We start from the raw sequence: 23,619 nt of genomic DNA on the forward strand, positions 1-23,619 counted from the left end.
GCAATGGAAGTGACCTAAAAGTACAAATAATAGTGCAGCACAAGATCGTCTTTTTCTGTTCAGCTTCCAAAAACTGTCAGGTAAGAGCATGTAAACTGAAAATTCTGGTGTTTGTTTTAAATCTCAATGTTAAACCAGCATGTTGACCATCACTCGCCACAAAGACAGACTCTGTTGTTTTCTCGTGACCATCCAACCTGGTGTCCCTGGGTTTGGATGCAAGTCAGAGATCAATTAAACGCATTATTCAAAATAGTTTTTTCAGGGCATTTTCCAGAATATATTTTCAGTTGAGAGTGTTGCTTGGCCTTTCATTTTTCCACACAGGCCAAGCATGTTCCCAGGAATCGATCAGAATTTTAAATTCATGTATCTGGTCATGTTTCGCCATATTGTCTTGGTCACTTTATAATAGGGCATCGATTCTGAAATTTTAGTGTGCATGTGAATCACCTAGGAGCTCGTAAAGATGCAGATACCTAGACTGTACCCCAAAAGTATGATTCAGGAAATCCGGAATGGGGCCCAGGCATCTCTAGAGTTAGCAATGTCCCAAGTGATTCTACCTCAGATGTCCTATGGGACTGCACTGCGAGAAGGAGCGCAAGAGTGGTCGGACGGGGGCAGATCTCTTTGCCCGAAGCAATGGGACCTGACAGTCTGCTTTCTTACATGTTGACGCAGTGCCTTAGACTACCCACCTTTTCTAAAGCAAGAAGAAAGCTTCCTGCATCTAAAAAGTATAAACCCTCAAAATTCTCTCGCAAGGTTTTGTCTCTCTTCTTCTATTGCTTCTCCAACACCACTCCTTCCCCCTTGCCCCTCGGAAGACACTCACCCAGACCTCATCCTTGACTTCCTGTTCTCTCTGCACACACTCTACTCTTGGTTCTGCTCATCCATTCCCCAGCTTTAAACTATTTTTTTTTCTTCCATCCACTCTACACATTTACGAGCACCCACCACGGGGCAGGTGCGGGGTCTCTGCCCCAACGATGTAACCACATTTGTCAGTCGGAATTTGTCAGGTGAGCTTTTTCTCTGCTTCTGCAAATGACACCAGAATTCTCTCAGGCCTTAAAATGTAGTAGTATCTTTCTCTCTCTGCTGTGCCCCCACATCCAGTCACTCAGTTCCTTCCTGTTGGTTATACCTTGGGAATCTCTCTTCACTCTCTCCATTCCCTTCTGTTCCCATTGCCACCGCCGAGTCCAGCACCTCATTTGCTCATGCCCGGATTTCTACAACGGTCTCGCTACCTCTTCCTTCTCCTCATACAGTACAGTGTAGAGAGTCCTGCAACATGCGGGTATTTCTCTGCTCCTACTGTGAAAAGCTGTAAGTAGAGCAAAAGAGGAACGCACTGTGCGCCCGTAGCCAAAGCCAGTTAGTATCTTTGGCTCAGTAAATCTGTAAAATAAAGATCACCTCTCAAGTGTCGTGAGGATTAGATTAGATAATATATATCAAGTTGCTTTGTGAGCTATAATCACTAAATAAGTGCTTTAAGTGGTAACTATCGGGCCACTTGGTCACAGGAAATGCCCCTCCGCCCCGTGCTTCGACAACTTATTTCCTGGCTCTTGAACCTTTAAGACCTTTCCCTTTCACACCTGAGAACTGAGCTTATTTCCATCAGCCACTTGACCACAGACTCCATTCTAGATAGATTGGGTGCCCTCTGACCCTTGGAACACAACACTCTCATTTACGTTTCATGTGTTTTCTGGCCTTTTCTCTCCCTCCCCCACACCACCCTGTGCACAGGATTCTCTTTTCACTGTTTCTCATGTATACAAATCTTTCCGTTTCTTCTCCTCTGTGAAGCTTTCTTATTCCATGCTTCTCATTAACCTCCCCAAAGCTCACAACCACACACAGTCTTCATCATGCAGCTTGACGTGTAATTTATACATTCTATTGTTTCTTACGTGTATAGCTCCCTGAAGCATCACCTGAGTCTGCCCCTTCTTTTGTATTTTGCACAAGGACTAGCACAGACTCTTCTCATTGTGCGTGCCGCTATTATACAAGGGTAAATGAGTAACAAAGAAATACTCAGTATAGCTTCAAAGTCCTTCATTCCAGAACCTTGGCCGATCTTTGGTCACTCCATCCAGTAGTCGGCTATGGACAAGGTCTGTGATCCCATCAGCAAAACCTTTTTGATAAAACATGACCAGTTACATATTGCTTTCTGAATGTCAAGGCCAGCTTTAAAACTGAGCTTGAGTGTGTCCCAGCATATGAAAATCAGGTGACACACATTCAACAGTAATGTTTAAATTGTAATAGAAAACTGAATACTTCGGTTTTCAACAGTGCAGTACCATAACCTCCAAACATGTTGGCCTTTTTTTTTTTTTTTAAGATTTATTTATTTATTTGACAGAGAGAGTACAAGGAGGGGGAGCAGCAGGCAAAGGGAGAGGGAGAAGCAGGCTCCCTGAGGAGGGAGCCCAGTGTGGGGCTCGATCCCAGGACCCCAGGATCACGACCCGAGCTGAAGGCAGATGCCCAACTGACTGAGCAACCAGGCACCCCTCACATGTTGGCCTTTTAAAAATGTGAACAGTATTGCAACTTTATAGAAATAATGATTCACATTTATTTATATGAGTAATGACTGGGCTGGGAGACCAAGCGTACTTGATAAACCCAGGAAGCCTCGATAAGCAAACTGAATTTCACTGTTGTTCCCCCATTGGCTAGGGTTATAGTTCTGAATTCCATGTGACCATTCACAGATTCTTCATGATGTTGAAACAGACAGCGTAATAATTCATCTGTCCAACTGCCCACCTGTGTGTGACGATGTGAAAGTGCAGTTTTTCTCTTCTTCGGTGAGTAAGAAACAACCTAGGCCGATGTTCTCGTCTGGCCTTTTGAATGATTCTGATTTGGGTTTCCTTTGCTACAATCCCAGTAAGGAATATGATAGATGCCAACCTCTAGCCAGGGCCGGGGAGAAAAACAAGTCAGGTCTATAACAAAATTTTTTAAAAGAACATAGGTAAAGAGATTTTTGCTCAGTTATTTTTTCTAAATTCTATACAACTTGCAAATCAGAAAAGGAGAGGAACCGTGAGAGACTATGGATCCCGGGAAACTGAGGGTTGGGGGGGGTGGGTAGCCAGGTGATGGGTATTAAGGAGGGCACGTGTTACAATGAGCACTGGGGGTTATACACAACTAAGGAATTGTTGAACACTGCATCAAAAACTAATGATGTACTATATGCTGGCTAACTGAACATAATAAAAATTCTATACAATTGCATATATTTTCAAATGAGAAAAAAACCAAGGTATGTTTACTCCATAGTAGCGATCACATTTTTGTTTTGGATCTTTAAAACACATCACTCCCCGTAATTTATAAAGTACTTTAAAATGAGGGAGATTTGACTTTCCTTTGAATTGATATATAATTCATTTTAAATAGTATTTTTAACCCAATATTTACCTGATGAAAAATGGGAACGTTTGCCATTAGGAGTAACTTCTACTGAGCAGAATGTACAAGTGTTATTCTGTATGTAACAAATTTCTAAGCCTCAGTAGTTTTTTCTATTAAGATCATCAGGCAGAACGGCCAACAACTAACGATGCTGATCAGTTTAAAGCTTGTATCCTGTGCCCTCTTTCACCCCCTTGCTTGCTCCCTGTTGTGGGACAATCTGTTCGATAGGGAAATGGTATGTGTGTGGAAGCAAAGTGACCTGGGTAGTTTCCCATGCCGGACGGTCACCCTTTGATTACCGAAACCAGTCTGAACTCTAAGTTCATGGTCTCTAAGCAGCACGGCTACAGGCACTCCTGGCCCAGGCAGTGTTGGTAATTTTGTGATTTTCAAGGGCTAGGAGATGAAACCACTTTCAACATGTATAGATATTATTACTGACAGTTAATTATCAACGTAGCTGCTCCTTGTAGAAATGGACAATCTCTTTGGACATAAACTGGCATCATCGGTCTCTGGTCAGCACTATAGAAACTAGATTAGAGGACTGTTGTCTAAGTTTATAAATACAGAAAAAAACTACATTTCCTTACATTTTGATAGAAACAGCAAGAGAAAGAAACGGCCCTTTCTTAAAGCCTCTTCCTTTGTGTCATGAGTGAAAGGTTATATAGACTGTTAAGGGTTGGGTGTTTAATGGCTCCAACTGTTTGACAAATATAGAAAGGAAGGAATTTTAATCTCTTTGGAATTAGTTTTTAGTAGTATTTTTACTATAAAAAATAACTTTTTTTTTTTAAATTTTAGGATCTTCCTAAATACTATGACAACTGCCCATTTTTCTTTTGGTTCCATACATCTTTTATACAAAATAACAGGTACGGCTCTGATATAATCCAGTAGAAACAGCACCATCTCCAAGGTCTGTGTAAGGCAGAATGACATTCCTACCTTCAATTTATAGAAACCAAGAAATCCTCAAGTCCCCCATTCTTCACTGCCTTTCTCCTCTTACTCTGGCTATGTAAAATAGAGAGCTATTCTTGAGAACCACTGAGGTGTTATCCCCAAAGTCCACGACATAGGACTGTGTCACATGAGTTAAAACACATTCTAGTCAGATTAGAATTACCCTATGGCAGGTCCTCCATATGTATTCATCTACTGATGACAGATCGCCCACCAAATTCTATGCCGAAAAGGCAGGCATCCTCGAGAAAGGCTTCAGCTAGTTTAAAGGTGACTGACACACTTAGATCTAAGGAAGAAGTTATAAGACAAAGTATCAGTGAAGACCGCTTTAAAAAAAAAAATCATTAATAGTCTCCCATTTAAAAATGATTTTCTGGTGACTAAATTAGGAAACCTTTTTTTAAAAAGGTAATTAACTGAAGATTACTATTCTAAGGAAACTTCTTCCCTATCTGGAAATTCATTCCTGAGTCTAGAAGTTCTCTAGAATTCTAGTTCTCTAGTACTGCAAGGAGTATTTGTTCCTCAATGCTGAGAAGCCGACACGTACTGGTATCACCATACTATCCATCCTCCAATACAAAAGGGGAAAAATATTTTTTAAAAACTCATGTTTTGAAGTAGTTGATTGTACGTGGCATGAATGCATAGTTCCCATGACATACAATCCTAGCCTTTTCTTCAAATCTGAACCACCTCTCATCATACTTCAAGTCCAGTAAGGCAACAGTAAATGGAACATCTGGTCTACATACTTCTAATAACTATTTAATGGAGTGAACTTTGGATTTGATGGAAAATTTTTACCAAACAATAAACCTTGACTCCCACCATGAACAGAGTCCCCGCAGGAGACAGGTGGACACAGCTTCATTTGGTGCTTCTGCTCCAGGGCAGTACTTGCTAAGGGGCCCAGTTTCATCCTTTACACCGGCATGCTCACAGTGGAGAGGCAACACATTAGATCACTTTTCTCCTCACTTTTATAGAGTCCTAGGTTTCCCTACTACTAGGTACAGCGGTTTTGTTCATTACAAGGCGGTCAATTAGCAAAAGTGCCCTGTTCTCATTGAAGAACCTCTCGGTATTTTAGTACTTGGTTTTAACACACATCTAGTCTGATTTCATATGGCAATTTGTTGTATTAAAGTCAAATGTCACTAATTCCATAAAAGGCAACGTGAGAAGACTCAGTGACATGTTGTTACTGATGATTAAGATTTTGTTCGCTAGTAAAGGGGGAGGGGGAAGACTTGGCTCCAGGGAAGCCGACTGGGATCAGGAGAGGGGCTGAGACTAACCTGGTTGACCTTCTGTGCTTGAAACGATGTTTCTTCTTTTCAAGGCTTTATCTTCCAAGAAATGAATTGGATAATCCCCATAAACAAAAAACATGGAAAATTTACCGTCCAGAGTTCGCAGTCGAGGTATATTTTGATGAAGTCGTAGCTGATACCTGATCAAGTGTAGTTCCCTTTCTAGGACAGAATCATGTTCTTCCCGATCCCTGCCACATATTTATGTCTTCTAAACCTACTTCCTTGCTGGTATACTTATATTTACATTGTATGTACATATGTTTTTGAGAAACCTTAAATATATACAAAGTAAAATGTCAGTGGTGCTTTTTTATTTTCTGAAGGCGCTATGGCAGGGTTGAGAGAACTACTGAGTGTAAGAGCTTGGAAACAACTTTCATATCAAAATAACATTTAAAATGGTTCCTCACAATGCTGTGTGAGGTTTATTATGCATTTTTGGGTAAGTATTCCCTGCTTTCACATTTGTAATTTCAGATTAGAAAGGTCATTTCTATTTTCTTCCTCCACTTGATTTATAAGCTATTTGTTAACAAACATCAGATTGGCGCCAAAACTTGTTTTAAACCCAGAGAACTGTTCATATAAGCAGTCCCACCACTGCTTGTGCTACAAGCTTCAATTACAGTCCTTGGGGAGGACAAGAGACTCTTGGTAAACGTAACCAGATGTTACTGTAGATTCTTTATCCTTTTTTGTAACATCACAGTGAAGTATAAAGAAATGTCTGCCTAGAGACATCATCTAGATTATTTTAAAATCCACCCCCCTTCGCCTCACCGATCCTGCTCCCAGCCAACTTCATTTAAATTTAGGAAACTCTATGAAGAAAGGTTATCTTTTCATTATAAACACTGGTTAGTCCTGTGTCCACGGGGAATCCTATTCTCTTTGGTACTGGATGCTAAGTACCTTTACGTCCTTGTATCTTAATCGTCCTTATTTATGGACCTGGCCTGGATGCAGGTGCTCTTTTTCCCTCCAAATAGCCCTCCAAGGGTCCCAACTGCCAGTGCAACAGCCCATCTAAAAGGCTTTTTAGGAAAAGATGGGACTTTATTACTCCTGTAATTTGTGTTACAGAAACACGTGTTGCAGCTGAACAGCTTGTACTGTGCCCGTGAAAATGCATGCAGCCTAAGCCAGAGCGGGCAGACCAAGCTGCAGGCTTGGGGCGGGGGGGATACTTAGCTGGCGATAAGGAACGAAGGAAACCCTAATTTTTAAGACTTGCTGTTTGAAAGAAAATTATAGTTACAGTTTCTCTTCCCTAACCCTCCAAGATGCATCAAAATTCCTGGCCATAAGGATTGCCACACTCCTGTGCTTTTGCTCGTATCAAGAGAATTTATGGAGGATGCCTCCTTAGAACCTGAGGTAAATATTTCCGTGAACAACTTGAGAATCATCCATCATGATACAGCGGAAGGATACTGTTTTTGTCAAAAAGAACTAACTACCCTGGAATAGAACTAGCCAAAATGTAATAGGAAGCTTAACTATTTTTAACAACAGAACAGCATCCTGTCCCATCACATGCACAAGGCACAGGGGGAATAATGCTAGCAGGCCAACTTTCACAACTGCAGAATATATTTTATATCCGGAATACTGCCGACAAAAAACAGTGCTCATTGCAATAAATCCACTACCTTGAAATATTACTCTACATAAACACTCCTGACGGCTGGTTCTTAGCATGTAAAGTACTTAAATCATCATATACTCAAATATTAGGTAAATAATTTAATGATAGAATTGCTTTAAACACACGATTTCAAGTTACTGTTTTTGTCTGGAGTACAGAGCTGAAATGGTACAAAGTGTGTCCAAATACCGAACCATGAATTAAGCAAACAAACAAATTGCCCTGATTTAGGTCTCATTCCTTACTCCTACTTGTACTTGCCTCGGACTGTTGCTATTGCAGCTAGTTCAATCTTTCTTTAAAGGACAACGTGTGAGAGGGTCCACTGCCGACAGGCCTAACTCAGCTGGGCTCACGGGTGCAAGGCGGGGGCTCAAGGATTCTGAAGTGGCTTACTTCCTGCTGGAAGCCAGCCCCATTTTCTCTTGCTTCAGTCCAGGCCTGTCCAGATGAAGCACCACTCATAGCTACTGACCATTGAAAAGAAAAGGCAGAAAAATGGTTTTCTTTCAAAGAAAAAGCAGATGGCAGACCAGCCATTGCTCCGGAGTCCGTCAGGCACAACACTCAGCAACCCCCCCCCCCCCCGCAAAAGTCTGCAGCAGCCCCCGGGGGGTCAGCAGCTCACTTCCCTGACCCTCTTGCTTCTGGCACATGGCTAGAGTTAGCACAGAGACTCTGCAGAGAACAAAGAGCTTCAGGAAACCGGAGGTTTCACTCAAGGCTGACGCTGTGCCAACACGGACAGACACACACGGGACAGACAGGAGTAGTGTCAGCCTGCTCGCTTCCAGCCTACCTAAGAACACTTGTTACTGAGAGCGCCCTTGCTGGTCTTGGAGCAGCATGGAATGATGAGGCTTGCCTAAGTGGGGACAAGAAGGGACCCTCTTACACCAGGTGACCTGGGGCTTGGGGGTGGAGGTTAGTGCATACATACGGCATAGCTTAATAAAATTACTTGGCTTGTTTCATTGCTTTAACTCCCTATATACAATCATGAAAAGCCACGGACTGCCAGTACCAAATGTAAAAGGCTCCAACACTGTAAGAAACATGGCAGTTCTGGATCCCGAGATAAACGTGAGAAAGGGTCAGCCCCAGCAGCACTCACTGTGGAGGACAAGCACTAGGTTCTGTCCAGTTCTGTCCAGCACTGTCCTCGAGGCACCAGACAGGGAGCAAGGGCTTCTCTTGGCTTTGGCACTCTGCTCCCGGGAAGGGTTTCTGATCAGGGGAGGCGATAAGTGAGTGGTCCAAAGTGGATCAACAGCCCATAGGCGGTCCAAAGAAATACTCTGCAACCCTACCCGGACCAGGACCCAGAGACAGAGGCTAAGGGCTGCTGTCAGTCACAGGTCTTCACACAGCACAGCAGCAGAGCCCCCCGCCCTCGGCCTCTCCCTAAAGCCCAGCAGGGGGGGAAGTTCTTTGGGAGAGAAGGAAGCTGGCGCAGGTGAGGGGCGTGCTGCTCTCGCCACACCTGACACTGCAGCAGGTGTAGATGATCCCACCTAGGGAATGAATGGCACTATTTTAACGGTAGAACGTCCTGGGAAAATCCGCGATGCTTACTCCTAACCTAAACCATGAACATGGAAGCCGCACCGGTACGCACGTATGTTCTCCTCGACAAAATCTACATGGATATTTTAGTTTTCAAGCACCACAGAAAAACTTAACAACTTTAGCCACTTAGAGTACGTACCAAGCAAATTTTAAAAGAGACCCTACATCTAGAACGAGTGCAGCGATCATTCAGAGCCATCTTCATGAAACATGGTTACCTCTGAGTTTTTCTCGTGAGGTTTGAGCTGAAACATGGGACCAAACTGTGCTTTGCTAACACGTACCCATCCGATCTGCATGGACACATACAGGTTTATGCCAAAGCCCTGACAGAACTAGAGTTAGCCGTTCAGATTGTGCACAGGGCCGGCGACTCACCCTAAATGTCCCACCAAGGACAACAGCAGCAACTTTTCTATTTCAGTATAATTATGGGCAGAAATTATAGGATATAAAATAGAGGCCCTTTCCACAAAGTTTAAGATTTAGGGTACAATAAGGGAAGACCAAAAAAACAAAATTCCTATGAAATCAAAATAATTCCACATTGGTCTTGTACTCCATGAAACCCTGAGATGAACTGTAGTCATCCAACACCTCAACTTAGATCTCGGTTCCCCGGGACACTTCAGTATGCTTCAAACTGGCTCATCATCAGCTTCCTGCTGTATTCGTAGGCCAAAAAGAGTGCCCCATTGGCAGGGAACGCTCGAATCATAGTAGGTTTCAGTCCAGAATATAAGGCCGTTATTCCTAGAAGATAAAAAGTGATCAAAGACTGAGACGCCCGTCCTTGGAGAGACCCCGTGAAGCCACAGAGCACAGGGCTGGACTCCTACAAATCCAGACAGCGCACTGAACACCAGCAAGTGATGCAAGGACTTCTTTCTAGATTTCCCAGGACTAATGGGAATGAAAGAGTAACGGAAACAAGGACAGGCATCAGGTCTTCTGGCAAAGCTGGGTGATGCTCAGATACCATATACACTAATCCCAGCCCGGGTTCACTCCTGGTAAGTGGACCAGGCCCAGCGGAGGCCTCATCTGGGCAGACAGAAGCAACCCCAGGGCCACAGGGGGCGGCAGCCTTGCAGTGTTGCCTGGGAGGGCAAAGACCGCAAGGCATTGGGCCAAAAGCAGAGTCGGAGCCCCGTGTCTACTGCTGGCACTGCCCAAGGTGGCTCTGAAGGTCCAAGTGGATGAGGGAGGTGTAAGTACACTGTGAAACTACGAAGTGTGATGCAACTCTGGGGTATGAACTAAACTGTCTCCACACCCTGGGACTGCTCACTCTCAAAATCAAGCCCGAGAAGTTCACATCCCGAGCTGGAAGGTGTATAGTGGATGCTGGAAGGACAGGTCTTTACTCACCAGTGGCACGACCCTGGCTTTACACAAACATCACCTAGAAAATCTTTATCCTCCTGCAGAACGCTCAATCAGAGCCCATCACCTTCAGGAAGTCTTAGCATTAGGGACTTGCTGCACGTTCTTTAAACTCCCTTAGTGGTTCTGCTAGAGATCATTTTCTGATACCATATTATATAGAACAAATGGGTCCCCTCAGGCAGTCTATTTTTAAAGTTCCCTCCAGGCTACTCAGAACACAACATCCTGGCCCAGAAGTGAGGAATAACAATATTAAGCATTCTTGAGAATGGAAGTAAGCTAAAGAAGGGGTTTAGAAACGGAAACCATGCTAGAAAGAGGACAGGAGGCAGGGGAAGAGAGCAACCTCAACAAGGCTTCCAGCGAAATGACTGGTCTACACACACCCACTCCGTTTCTGCAATGAGCAGACTCACCTTCATTTCTCACAATGCTTATAACGGTTCCGATAAATCCTGCCTGCTTTCCAGACATGGAAAGAACTTGAATTCTGGATTTGACGCAATCCACTGGGTAAACAGCAAGCCAAAGGCAGATTCCACCAACTCCACCGCTTAACATCAAAGGGACAGGGCCTAGAGAAGGGAATGAGCAAACAGCGTCCTGTCTCAAGACCAGCATTTCCAGAGGTCAGTGTAGTGGGGGCTGCAGGTAGCTGAGAATAAAAATGCTGAGGCTCTGTCAGTAAGGCGTCTGCCTTCAGCTCAGGTCCCGATCTCAGGGATCGAGCCCCCTTTGGGCTCCCTGCTCAGCGGGCACGGGGACCCATGTGGCACTCCAGGCCTGCCCCTCATCACGGCAGGACCAAACTGGTGCCGGTCACTGTGGTGCCACAGCCCTGCTGTCCTGCCCTCCAGAGGGCTGGCCCCGCCAACGTAACACCCCCGCCATGGGGCATGAGAACAGTGGCCACTGAAACACAGGCCCCGTTTTTTCCAACAGTCTCAGTCTGAAGTATTTCAATATTTTAATACCCCACAGCCCTGATTCTTCCTTAACCATGAAAACCAAAGTTGTCTTCAGTTAAGCCTGGGAGCTTGCCTAACTGCAGAATAAGTCCCAACACTGAAGGGACGTGTTGGAGAAAAAAAAAGTAATCATTCATGCAAGCCAAACGTGCACAGGGTTGTCAAGCAGCTACACAGGACAGGCTAGAAAGAACGACACTTTTCAGTGCTCCGGAAACACTTTCAAGATTTATTACCAAGTTTTAAGCTTATGGCAAAATGCCTTATAGGCGATTTACCCATTTTTTGGAGATTTCCCACAGGAAAAGTAATTTCTGTATTCGCCCCTAAAATGTTATTCTAGTAAAGAAGTTTGGGATGCCCAACTTCAGCCCCGTCACGAGGACACGAGTGCACCCAGTGGAAGGTGCCAAGGCCCCTTCCAGCCTCCAGAAACCCCAGGGCCCGGCAGACCCCCACGGGCTCCGCAACAGGCACCCCACGTCACGCTTACCTAGTTCATCCTTCGATCTCCCTGATGCGAAAAACGACCTGCTCAGTTCGTAGCCGCCAAAGAAGAAGAAATAGCCGGGCACCTCTCGGAGTAAGGTGCTGGAGAGGCCGTGGTAGAAGCCCAAGGGGCCGTCCTTCCTGAGCACGGTCTTCACCACGGACCAGACGGTGCTGCAAGGAGACAGGGAGCTGCGTTTAGGGCAGGTGGGAGTGGGGGCGGGGGGGGGGGGTGGCGAGGCCAGTGATCCCACCCCAGTGACCGCCTGGCTCAGCCCTGGGCAGGCAGGGAACGGCTAATTCTAGAAACAGAAGGACCCGGATTCTGAGACTACGAGGCTTCTGCAGGGAGGAAATCTCAGAGCAGCACAGATACGATTATTTTGGGACAGCTGGTCTCACCTGAACTACCCGACAGCAATGACATTCAGGTGCACGTTCATACAGAGCTGCGCGTGCCCGCCACAGCTCCGGCCAAGATTTCAGCCGACCACGCCGGAACCCCATCTCAAATGGAACCGTGTTCACATTTCCCAAGTGTGCCACTCAGCCAAGGAAGCCCTGAGAATACTCCTGGAAAAGGAGTTCCCTGGATTTTTGGAAAATCAGAAAGACGTCCTCTGGCTGTGGACAAAACAGCGAAGGACCTGGACCAGTGCCCGCACGCGCGGTGGGCTCCCAGAGCCGCTCTGGGCCAACTGCTGGGCTCGCCGCCGCAGGCAATGGCTACTTTGCGGTGCGCAGGAAGCAGAAGGCAAAGAAGTAGGTGGCACCGAGCAACACTCCTGCCCGCGGACAGTTCTCCCGGGGGGGGGGGGGGGTGTCTTCAGGAATCTGCCCCACAGCTTCCGCCGTATAAAGGATTCCGTGAGCAGATCCGGACCCTCAGAAAACGTACAAATAAAATCCAACCCCTATCTGATAGGCAGAGAAAGAAAAGTCAGGGAAAGCCAGACAAGCTCTTGACTTTTATACTGCTTGTATCCCCTTGCCCTCCATAAACAAATGTGTTTTTTAGGGCATTCGTCCATTCTAGATGTCCTTATCCAAGACGTAAAAGAGCCAATACCTATTTTCTTCCGACACTAAGAGAAATTACGATAAGGAGCTGTCCAAACTCAGCAAGAACTGAAGGAATGTGTCCTGAAGGAATCTGTTCGGGGGCTTAGGGTTTGTTTTGTGTTAGTGCAGGGGATGAGCAAGGGAGTAGATGTTACTTGAAGGCAATTCTTACAAATTCTACAGGGCAAGAAGCACCGAGTATTTAGTTCCTAGAGCGTAGGTAGGCAAGAATTCTTATTTCAGGCTGATCAGAGCCCTGTAGCAGCTGGGACGCAGGGCTACACCATGGCAGGCTTTCTCCGTCAGGAAAACAGCCCCGGAAGCCATATTCTCAGTGCGGTTCAGAGAACCCCTTGCTCCTCACTCTGCTCTCAGCAGGTGACTGCGCTTGGACCAGTGAAGAATCGAGCCCCCAGGTAATAAGAGGCACTTCAGCAGGCTTCACCGGGCATCACTCACTATCCAGGTCCTTCCTGCAACTCGGCTCCCATTCTAGTGGGAATGCAACACGGTAATCCAACTCTACGTGACCGTGACCGGCCCGCCTTCTGACCCGTCTTAACCCCAGGCTGCCATACACCCCCGCGGGCACTGCCGCACCTAAAATAGAGTCAACCAGGACTTACTTTTGGGCAAGTTGTCCATTCGCTTAAGTTTTTGGAGCCAACAATTACTTTCTTTAAAAATACCTCAGGGAACAAATGGAGGGTTGCTGGAGGGGAGGCGGGGGGGGGGGATGGGGTCACTGGGTGATGGGCATTAAGGAGGGCGCCTGTTGGAATGAGCACTGGGTGTTATATGCAACTGATGACTCACTAAATTCTACCCCTGGAACTAATAATACGTTAACTAAATTGAATTTAAATAAAAAATTAAAATTGAAAGAAAACACCTTAAACTACTTCTAAGGGACCTGAGAGCAACTTCCTGGGTGCTATTCGTGTTCTACCTCTTAATCTGGGCACTGGTCACAACCGTGTTTATGACTGTTAGAACCCCCACTCATGATTTCTGTGTATACACGTATCTCAACAAAAAGTTTTGAAGACTTATGCTTTTGGACCTCTAGGCTATAAGTAATAGATTCAAACTGGTTGTAATGAGTCTCAAGGGGGCAGATACAGAGCTCTATTAGAAGCCCCATCCTCTGGGGCGCCTGTATGGCTCAGTCGGTTAAGCATCTGCCTTCGGCTCAGGTCATGATCCCAGGGTCCTGGGACTGAGTCCCGCATCGGGCTCCCTGCTCAGTGGAGAGCCTGCTTCTCTCCCTCTGCCTGCCACTCCCCCTGCTTGTGTGCACGCACTCTCTCTCTCTCTGGCAAATAAATAAATAAAATCTTTAAAAAAAAAGAAAAGTAAAAAGACACCCCATCCTCACTGGGAGGAGACTAATTCTATAAATGGTCAATTTACCTGATTTTTCCCATCAGATTCACAGACTTTGAGTTAACCACAGTGATGGAGAGCTTTAGTCAGCCAGATGTTAAGATAAATAAGCAAGTGTTGAGATTAATAAAGACAACAAATTGCTTTACAATCCAAATCAATCATACTGTACATGACACACTGTCATGTAACTAGAATCTGTTTTCAAGACACATGGCGGAGGAGGGGGGACTGTTTTGATGGTTACAGAGTAGCTCACGAGGGCTCTGAGGCATGTTCTCAGAACCCGGGCCCTCTGTGGGTACGTGTGAAGGATCGGGGAGGGAGATAAGGAAGCAAGCAACCCTAGGATCTGAGCTGATCAGCCCATGTGAAACCTGGGAATGGGCACCAGATATTCATCTTGGAACCCAAATTGGCACTTACGAAGGCTCAGCTCTCAGACACGGTCCCCAGCTGCCTGCTGTGTGCCTGCAATCCAGCTGGGGACCAGGCCTCATGCCTCAACAAGCCAAGAGTGATGGGAGCTCCCGGACTCTCTGCTCCCCAGGCATTGACTATCTGCCTACAGTGTTCTGTGGTGGGAGCGGGGCTGGGTCCAACCACCAGGAAGTTCATTCAGAAAGTGATCCTTTAACTGGTAGGGGAAAGAGTTTTAAAAACGCAGTATTTTGGAGCAGATAAATCTCTTTCTGTGCCACTTAGTTTTGGTACAATATAAAATCGACAAATGCTCAATGCAGCAAGGCAACAGGGACCCAACATTTGTGCCCAAGCAGTGCTTACTTCTGGCTTCTGGCTATCTTTCCTGATGACTCCATCTCATACATGGTCTGTAGCCGGCACTTGACAAGCTCAGTGGGGCAGAGCACCAGGGCGGCAAAGGCAGAGGCGAAGGAACCCGCGGCCGCATTCTGCAGATCACTGGAAGGAAACCAGCACGGGAGTCCGGTTACTCATTCATTCAGCACTCACCATGCAAAGCACGCGGCTGGTAAGGGAGGGCAAGGATCGAAGGAGAGGGGCTCTTTCCTGAGTGCCCGCTGGGAACTTGCACACGCTGCTTCATCTAAGGATCCCACAGCCCTGGCAGGCCAACACCGACACCCCAATTTTCATATGGAAAAAAACAAGGCATCGAATACATAACGCACCCGAAGTCACACCACTACTATGTGGCAAGGCTAGGATTCAAACGCCGGTCTGCCTGCTGCAAAATCCATGCTCCTTTCCTCAGTCATAGTGCTACGCACGGAATGTATCCCCCATCCCTACAGCTCTATGCTGAAGCCTTAACCCCCCCAAGGGGACGGTATTCAGAGGGGACCTCTGGGAGGTAATTAGGTTTAGATGAGGTCATGAGGGTAGAACCCCCCCAGGTTGGGATTACAGTCTTAAGAGACCACCGATCTCTCTCCACCCTTTGAGGACACAGCAAGAAGTGTCCATCTGTACATCAGGAAGTGGGCCCTTGCCAGACGCCCAGTCAACCAGCACCATGATCTTGGACTTTCCAGTTTCGGAAACTGAAAAACGAACGTTTGTTTACGCCGCCCGGTTGAGAATATTGTGTTACAGCAGCCAGAACTAAGACACAGTGATCTAGAAAACAGAGAGAGAGGGGAAAAAATGACCCAAACTCTCACCACTCAGAAGACACAGATCATCAGTGCTTCAGCGTAGCTGCCACTACGCCAGGACCACCCCTGCACGCCCAAAATCCAACCCGGAGCAACCACGTGTGTGATGTAACCGTCGTAGATGAAAGCCCAGGATAAATTTTTAACCAAAAACCTGCTCATTGCAAAAAGATTGCCCAGTTCTGCTGATGACCTCCTGACCTCAGCCCCAGAGAGCAGCAGGAGCTGCTGGCGGTGGGGACAGGGTGGAGGCAGTGCCAGTCAGCAGGCCCGATGGCTGGAGGTAAGATGGCTATGTCAGAAACCTAAATGGAGGAACTGACGCACATAAACACAAAAACCAGAAGGCTTCATTTCACCTCGGAGGGGTCTGGTACCGCCAGCCAGTCACCAGCAGGGCTGTGAGAGTGAGGTCCCACCAGAGTTCAAAAATACGGGGAAAAGTCTGAGAAATCACTTGTCAGGAATTCTCTGAGTGTTTATGAGGGTTGGAAAAAAAGATCCCTTCCAACCTGGGACAGTGTTGTCACAGGAGCCACTGTCACAGGAGCTCGGCTGGCACCTGGGGTCGGGCAGGAAAGACCGAGCTGCTCCCAGGACCACTGGCTCCCTGACTCTCACCTGTTCAATGCCAGCAGCCCGCCGTCACCTAACCCCCGGGCTGCCACCCCCCGTGAGGTAACCCCCTGGCTGCCCTGGGTAGCGAGGTCCCCTCACAGGTTTTCCCCAGACCGTGAGCAAAAGCCTAACAGACCTAGCTCACGAGCTGTCCCGGAGTTACATTAAACAGTTACATAAACTGAGGCTTATACTCCTGAGACAGGAGCATAAAATCAAGGGCCACCTCTGATCTTAGCCCCAAACTTCTATTCCCTGGTGACCTGGCCTCGGCGCCGTGGGCAGACAGAGGGCAGGCGCCCAGGCCTGGTGGGTCCCAGAAGAGTTGGCTGGGAGCGAGGCTTGCTTCCAGGAGGAAGACCCTGCTTGCAGTCTGGACTTGCTTTTCATTTTAGAGAATCGGGTATCAGACCATTACCTGGCGAGAGCCAGACACACGACTGTACTTGCTCTCAGCTTCTAGCGTATGGAAGCTGTCCAACACGCTTCACCCTGACTTAGCGGTTTGTCAAAACCAAAGCTTAAAGTGGCTTCTTTCGGCCAGCCCACAGATCCGTACTTTGTCTCCCTCAGGGACTCTCCATCAACTCGCTGACCGGCAACAGCGTCGTTAACCAGGGCTTGCCAGCTTTGCTGGCACAAAGGTGGCATCAATCGAGGTGGACCTCTATCCAAGCGAAGCTAATGTCAGCTGCCTACGCTGCGGTAAGGAGTCGGCCACCTGAACGAACCCCAAGCACGCTGTCTAGTGCAACCACAAGGCCAAATCAGACTTGCAGCGGACCCTGGCGCTCTAACGAATACTCTCGTCTACCAGGGCACTCAGTGAGGGGCGCGGGCCCCAGGCCGCACCTGCAGGAGAGGCGTTTAGACCTGGCACTGAAACCTCAGTAGACATAGGATGGGATCTGGTAAGCATCGACTGCTTGTCACCCATTCAACAAACATGCACCTGAACACTCCTGCTGTGCTAAGACCCCGTGCGGCCAAAGGTCAAAGGAGAACCCTACTCGGGGTGGCGTTCAAAGCAAGGACAGGCAAATATTTACGGTATTATTGCTGAAATTCACGGCAGGTTCTTCCAAGTGGTGCTTTCCTTTCACTGCCCCTACTTATCACGCCTTCCTCTAGACCTGACCCCTACACCGGAGTCCAGAGCCCCCACTCTGGTCTTACGGAAAGAGTACGGACAGGGACTCGGAAGACATGGCTTTGGGTCCCGCTCTCGGTTAGGAACTCAGATAACAGGATCCGAAACCAGTATCTGCACGTCAGTCTTCATCTCTACAACAGAACAGCACGGGCTTTGCTGAGGGCTAGACAAAACAGGACGGCCGCGGTGTCCCAGCTCTGTAAACTCCAAAGGAGCGTTTCCCCCCAGGTAATAAGCAAACGCTGCTCTGTGGGATGAAGACGCAGCCCCCTCCCACCTCACCAGAACCGAAGAAGAGGAGGCTGCGGGGGTAGGCCACGTGAAACAGGACGGCTTCTTGGCTGTCGGACCTCCTCCAGGGCCGCGGGGGGCTGCTCGCTATCTCCGTCTCCGGGAGGCGTGGTCCTCCAGGAATGCTGCAGGGACCTACACCTCCGGTCTCCTCCCAGAGAAAGTCTCCCCCTCCAGTGGGGACAGTGACAGTTGCTACAGTGCTCTGTCAGTCTCTATCATGAGATCGCACACTCTCCCAGTTTGTCTCCTGCTTTCTTCTTTACTTCTGCCTCTTCTTCATGACCCTTCTGTGCTAGAAGGTCCTAGAATCAGTGCGCAGCCCTCTACAGTCATCCAGTCCCAAGCCTTTAAAAAATAAGTTCCATCCATGAAGACAGAACTCCTGCCTACAAAAGGGCACATCTTTGAGACCGCCATGCACCTCCAGAGAACATTTCTGTACAAAAGGGGCCTACTTTAGTCAGGTGGGACCTGAGCTGCAACAGGGTTTCCAATTCCTACCAAATGACCCATACGGCTATTTGCCCTTCGCAACCATGAAGCTGATACAACTTTAGATGATTTAAAATAAATCAACGTTCAGAAAAGGGAGGGCTACACGCCCCAGTGGTTCCTGGCTTCTTTTTAGTCTCTGCGTAAATAAACACCCAAGGGACGACCGAGCACAAGCCGAAGTCTGAGGTTTGGGCAGACGTGGCCAGACAAAGAGTGCATTCATCTCCATCTTCCCAGATGCTTCCAACCCTTCCGAAAATTCCAAGTCTCTCTCAAACCTGTCTGGCTCAGGCGGCTTCTTCCAATCCTCTGCATTTTGCTGATGAAGCGGAACCCAAAACTCGGCTCACAAGTTCCATCTATGGCCCCAGTCCAGCCCTTGTGCCTACAGGAGAAGTACTACCACCAGCAGCATCTGAAAAGCATCTTCCCGAAGAACACCGACACGTAAGGGCGGCTCCTTCTCCATGCGGCATCGCGGACTAGCCTGCGGACACCTGTTTTCCAAGTTTTAGAGGATGACGGTAGACGACTTCACAAGCAGAAAGAAAGGGGTTATTTTAAAAAAGGAAACAGTCTTCCCACAAGGTGTCGTAAAAATCTTGACTATGCAAGTGTCGGTGCCCACAACTCACCTCAGCCTGGCCTGCTTTTCCAATCCAGCCACTTTCCGCACCACCTGCTGGCAGAAGCCGTAGCACATGAAGAGGACGGAGTTCTCGGCGATGTTGGCGATCAGCGCCGGGCTGGTGCCCTTGTAGAAGCCGCGGAAGCCCACCTGGGAGTAGGTCTTCAGGCAGCAGTCGGTGAGGCCCCGGTACAGGCTGGGGAACGTCTGCATCTTCACTTTCAAGGTGTCAAAGGGCTGCCCGGTCAGTACACATGCCGTGCCCCCTAAAACCAGGACAGAAGTCTTCTCCAGCAGCAGTCTACTGTGCCAGAACGCAGCCTCCAGCCCCCACGGGAATGAGACATGAGCAGCCTACCCCAGGGCTTGCTTCCGTTGCAGTTCACTGCACCCTCTCTCCCCGCCAAAACCTTCGAGCCCAGTCCCATCAACACCAAAGGGTCCCCAGCTCCGGCCCTGAAGGGGTCCGCCCTCGGTGGCAGAGACAGACATGTGTTCAACAGTCAAAACCACAGGACGCAAAGGCGTGGCGTGTGTTCTGGGGAGTCCGCAATGGGGTCCGATGGACCTGGGCTTGAAGCCTGGCTCTGCTGAGAGATTCTGGACAGGTGATATTAACTTCGGAGCCTTGGTTCCTCATCCGGTTAGCATGAGGAGTAAATAAAAATGGACGAGAAGGCGTAAGATAATGGCTGCTGCACGAACGGTTATTGAAGAGCGGCTACTGTGTGCACGCAGCCATTCAGAGGGAGGAGACGTCGGCAGGAGCGAATCACTCCCCTCTGCCTAATGCCCAGCAGTACAGACGACCGTCAGAAAAACAGAGAAAGAGGCAACGGATAAAGATGACAAAGAATCTGGCTAATCCCTAAAGAGCTAAAATTTGACCATGTGGAAAATTTTCAGTTGGATTCTACCAATTAATGATTTGTATTCGAATAGAGAATGTACTGAAACTTACCTTTGCTTCGCACCGATCACGTATTTTTACGCTTTTCTATTGTAAGAGTTTAGAAAACCGCAAAATCTAAATCGCTGTAGAGGACTTCAATAAAAATTCTGAACATAAGGAACAGCGTGAACTATAACCACCTCTGTCATATCCCCAGACCCTGGACTGGGTCAGCGTTTGAGAAAGGCCACTCGTTCACGCTTCCACCTTTCCTGGGCCTCAGAGATCACTGTATCTCAGATGTCCCCAGGCTGTGTCAGGAAACCTAACCACTGGATTAGGTTTTTAAAGCTTCATCAAAATTGAAGAGAAGGCTGGGGCTCCCTGGGTGGCTCAGTCAGTCAAGTGCCCGACTCTTGATTTGGGCTCAAGGTTGTGAGATCGAGCCCACCATCAGGCTCTGTGCTCAGCATGGAGTCTACTTGTCCTTCACCCACTGCTCCTGCCCCTCTCACTCTCTCTCAAATAAAATCTTAAAAAAAAAAAAGTTGAAGAGGTTTACATAAATATTTAAGAAATGCTATTTCATAACTTTGACATTACACATAGTTACTCTGACTAAATAGTGCAAAGTAGAGACAGGAGAGGGTCTGTTTTGAAAAACTCCCATGTAATTACTGGCAGATAAGCAGACATTTTCAAGGAGTCTGAAAACTGTGAGCTCTTCTTTTAAGCAATCACAAGTTTATCTGGGCTCCTCTCCCTACTTTCTTCTAGGAGAGTAATGATACATTTCCACTTCATCTTGCCAAATTATCCCCAGTTCTGAATTAGTGGACTATAATTCAAGATGTTACTACAACTATAGTTATTCTCTCTCAGGTACTTATAGGAATAAAATAGGACCCTAGTTATATAAAAATAATTATTCCAAAAGAAGAGGTGAATGTCAGCATTTTTAAAGAGGACACATAATTTAGGTAACCTACATGGAGATAAACTGAATAAAGCATTTAATTCAGAGCATTACAATTTTAACTGGAACTTCTCCCTATTTTAATGCGATCATCTTGAACAGCTCGGATATCCCGGGTTGCTAACGCTTGCATTTGTTGCATACCTGTAACAGTTACATTTCCCACAGAGAGAAGGTAGGAGGCTAGTGCATTTTCAAATGCTAACTACAATTCTCTCCTTTGATCGATGGAGGTAACTGACTCCCATGTAATTTACCACAAATGATACTGTCCAGGACCCTCTTAAGTGGGTGGTGACAATTCTGAACACCAGCACCAGCCACTGAAACCTAGCAGGTCCTCAGATGTCCATCAAGTATCCATGAAGCTATGAATAACTCATAGGAATACTTCTCCACTTGCTTAGAGCACAGACAGACCTCTGATCATCTCGAGTGAAAAATGCAAACAATTCTGCATTCTTTTATAGGTGTCCCAACAGGCCCTGCATTTTATTCTGCAGGAGAGGGGCTCAGACCATGGTGCGCTCTACACTTTACCAAGGCCAGTGCTGCGGGTTTTCTATGCTCAAAACAGTTGAGTCAGCAAATAACAAGGTGTTAAGGAAATCTCTTGGGGCAGGGATGGTGTCAGTGGTGAAAACAGGGAGGGCAGAGTTGATGACCAAGAAGCAGACCCTTTACCAGAAGGTCCAGGACCACCAATCTCATACTCAATGGAGGCACTCAATAAATGTTCTGTTTAACAGCACAGGGAGGCATATCATTTTCAAAACATTCCAACCAAAAAAGGCTCCTGATGGACTAAATGCTCCAATCAAAAGATAAAGGGGGGGGGGTACGCCTGGCCAGCTCAGTCAGTAGAAGATGTGACCCTTGATCTAGGAATCATGAGTTCAAGCCCCAGGTTGGGCATGGCATTTACTTAAAAAAGCAACACCTATCTATATGCTGCCTACAAGAGGCTCCCTTCAGACCTAAGCATATATACACTGAAAGTGAAGGGAAAACATTTAACAAAGGAAAAAAAAAAAAGACACTGGGGTGGCAATACTTACATAAAACAGACTAAACTAAACACTGTAGCAAGAGACAAAGAAGGGCACTACATAATGATAAAGGGATCAATCCAACCAGAAAACAAGAGCATATTGTAAATATCTATGCACCAACATAGGAGCACCTAAATACATAAAGCAATTAACAGACACAAAGGGAAAAACTGACAGTAATACAGTAATAGTAGGGGACTTTAATACCCCAGATACATCAACAGTTCACCCAGACAGAAAATTAACAAGGAAATAGTGGCTTTGAACAACACATTAGACCAGATGAACGTTAACAGATACATATAGAACATTCCATCCAAAAACAGAATACACATTCATGTCAAATGCACATGGAACATTCTCCAGAATATACCATTAGGCCACAAAATAAATCTCAATTAATATAAGAAGATTGAAATCATATCAAGCACCTTTTTGACCATAACAGTATGAAACTAGAAATCAATCAGAAGAAAAAAAAAAAAACTCATAAAGCACATGGAAATTAAATAACATGCTGCTAAACACTGAATGGGTCAACCAAGAAATCAAAGGGGAAATAAAAAAAAACGCATGGAGACAAATGAAAACAAAAACGCAATGGCCCAAAATCTCGGAGATGCAGCGCAAGTAAGTTCTAGGAGGAAAATTTATAGCAACATAGGCCTAACTTAAGAAACAAGAAAAATCTCAAACCACTTAACCTTATACTGAAAAGAGTTAGAAGAAGAACAAGCAAAGCCCTAAGACAGAAGGAAATAAAGATCAGAGCAGACATACGAAAGACAAAAAGCCATAAAAGATTAAAAAATAAATAAAAATGGACATCACAGAAATACAAAGGATTGTAAGATTATGAAAAATTACATGCTAACAAATTAGACAACCTCCAAGAAATGGATAAATGCCTAGAAACATCTAGAATCACAAACAGAAAATGTGAACAGAGGGGCACCTGGGTAGCTCAAGTCATGATCTGAGAGTTTGGGATTGAGCCCCTCACTGAGATCCCTGCTCAGTGGGGAGCCTACTTCTCCCTTTCCCTCCACCTGCTGATTCCCCTGCTTGTGCTAAGTATATAAATAAAATCTTAAAAAAAAAAAAAAAAGAAAAGAAAAGAAAAAAGAAAATTTGAACATACCAATTACTAGAAATAAAACTGAATCAGTAATCAAAAAAAAAAAAAAAAAAACCAACAAAAACAAAAACCTCCCAACAAACAAAAGTCCAGGACCAGATGGAGTCATAGGTGAATTCTATAAAACACAAAGAAGAGTTAATACCTATCCTTCTCAAACTATTCCAAAAAAATAGAAAAGGAAAACTTCCAAATTCATCCTAGGAGGCCAGCACTACCCTGACATCAAAAGCAGACAAAGACACTACAAAACAGAAAACTACAAGCTAATATCTCTGATGAACACAGATGCAAAAATCCCCCTCAACAAAATATTAGCTAATGGCATTCAACAATACAGAAAAAAAAAGCATCCTTCAGCAAGATCGAGTAGGCTTTATCCCAGGGATGCAAGGGTGGTTCCAATATTCTGAAATCAATCAGTGGGATGCACCATATTAGCAAGAGGATCAAAACAATATGATTATCT

General features: G+C 46.3%; 1 protein-coding gene across 2 annotated transcripts in view; it reads right to left on the reverse strand.

The window, feature by feature from the left end:
* Positions 1 to 7,486: 7,486 nt before the first annotated feature.
* SLC25A15 (solute carrier family 25 member 15) overlaps positions 7,487 to 23,619 on the reverse strand; it is a 30,452-nt gene continuing 14,319 nt past the window's right edge. For both annotated transcript variants that reach the window (XM_044381785.3, XM_026493189.4), the window contains exons 3-7: positions 19,100 to 19,358; positions 15,051 to 15,188; positions 11,821 to 11,990; positions 10,776 to 10,934; positions 7,487 to 9,723 (exon numbers count right to left, since the gene is read on the reverse strand). In XM_044381785.3, the coding sequence (XP_044237720.1) occupies positions 9,599 to 9,723; positions 10,776 to 10,934; positions 11,821 to 11,990; positions 15,051 to 15,188; positions 19,100 to 19,358 (851 nt within the window). In that variant the 3' untranslated portion in view covers positions 7,487 to 9,598. The remainder of the gene's footprint in view (positions 9,724 to 10,775; positions 10,935 to 11,820; positions 11,991 to 15,050; positions 15,189 to 19,099; positions 19,359 to 23,619) is intronic.

Source organism: Ursus arctos, unplaced genomic scaffold (assembly GCF_023065955.2).
Source record: "Ursus arctos isolate Adak ecotype North America unplaced genomic scaffold, UrsArc2.0 scaffold_10, whole genome shotgun sequence".
Classification (NCBI taxonomy): domain Eukaryota; kingdom Metazoa; phylum Chordata; class Mammalia; order Carnivora; family Ursidae; genus Ursus; species Ursus arctos.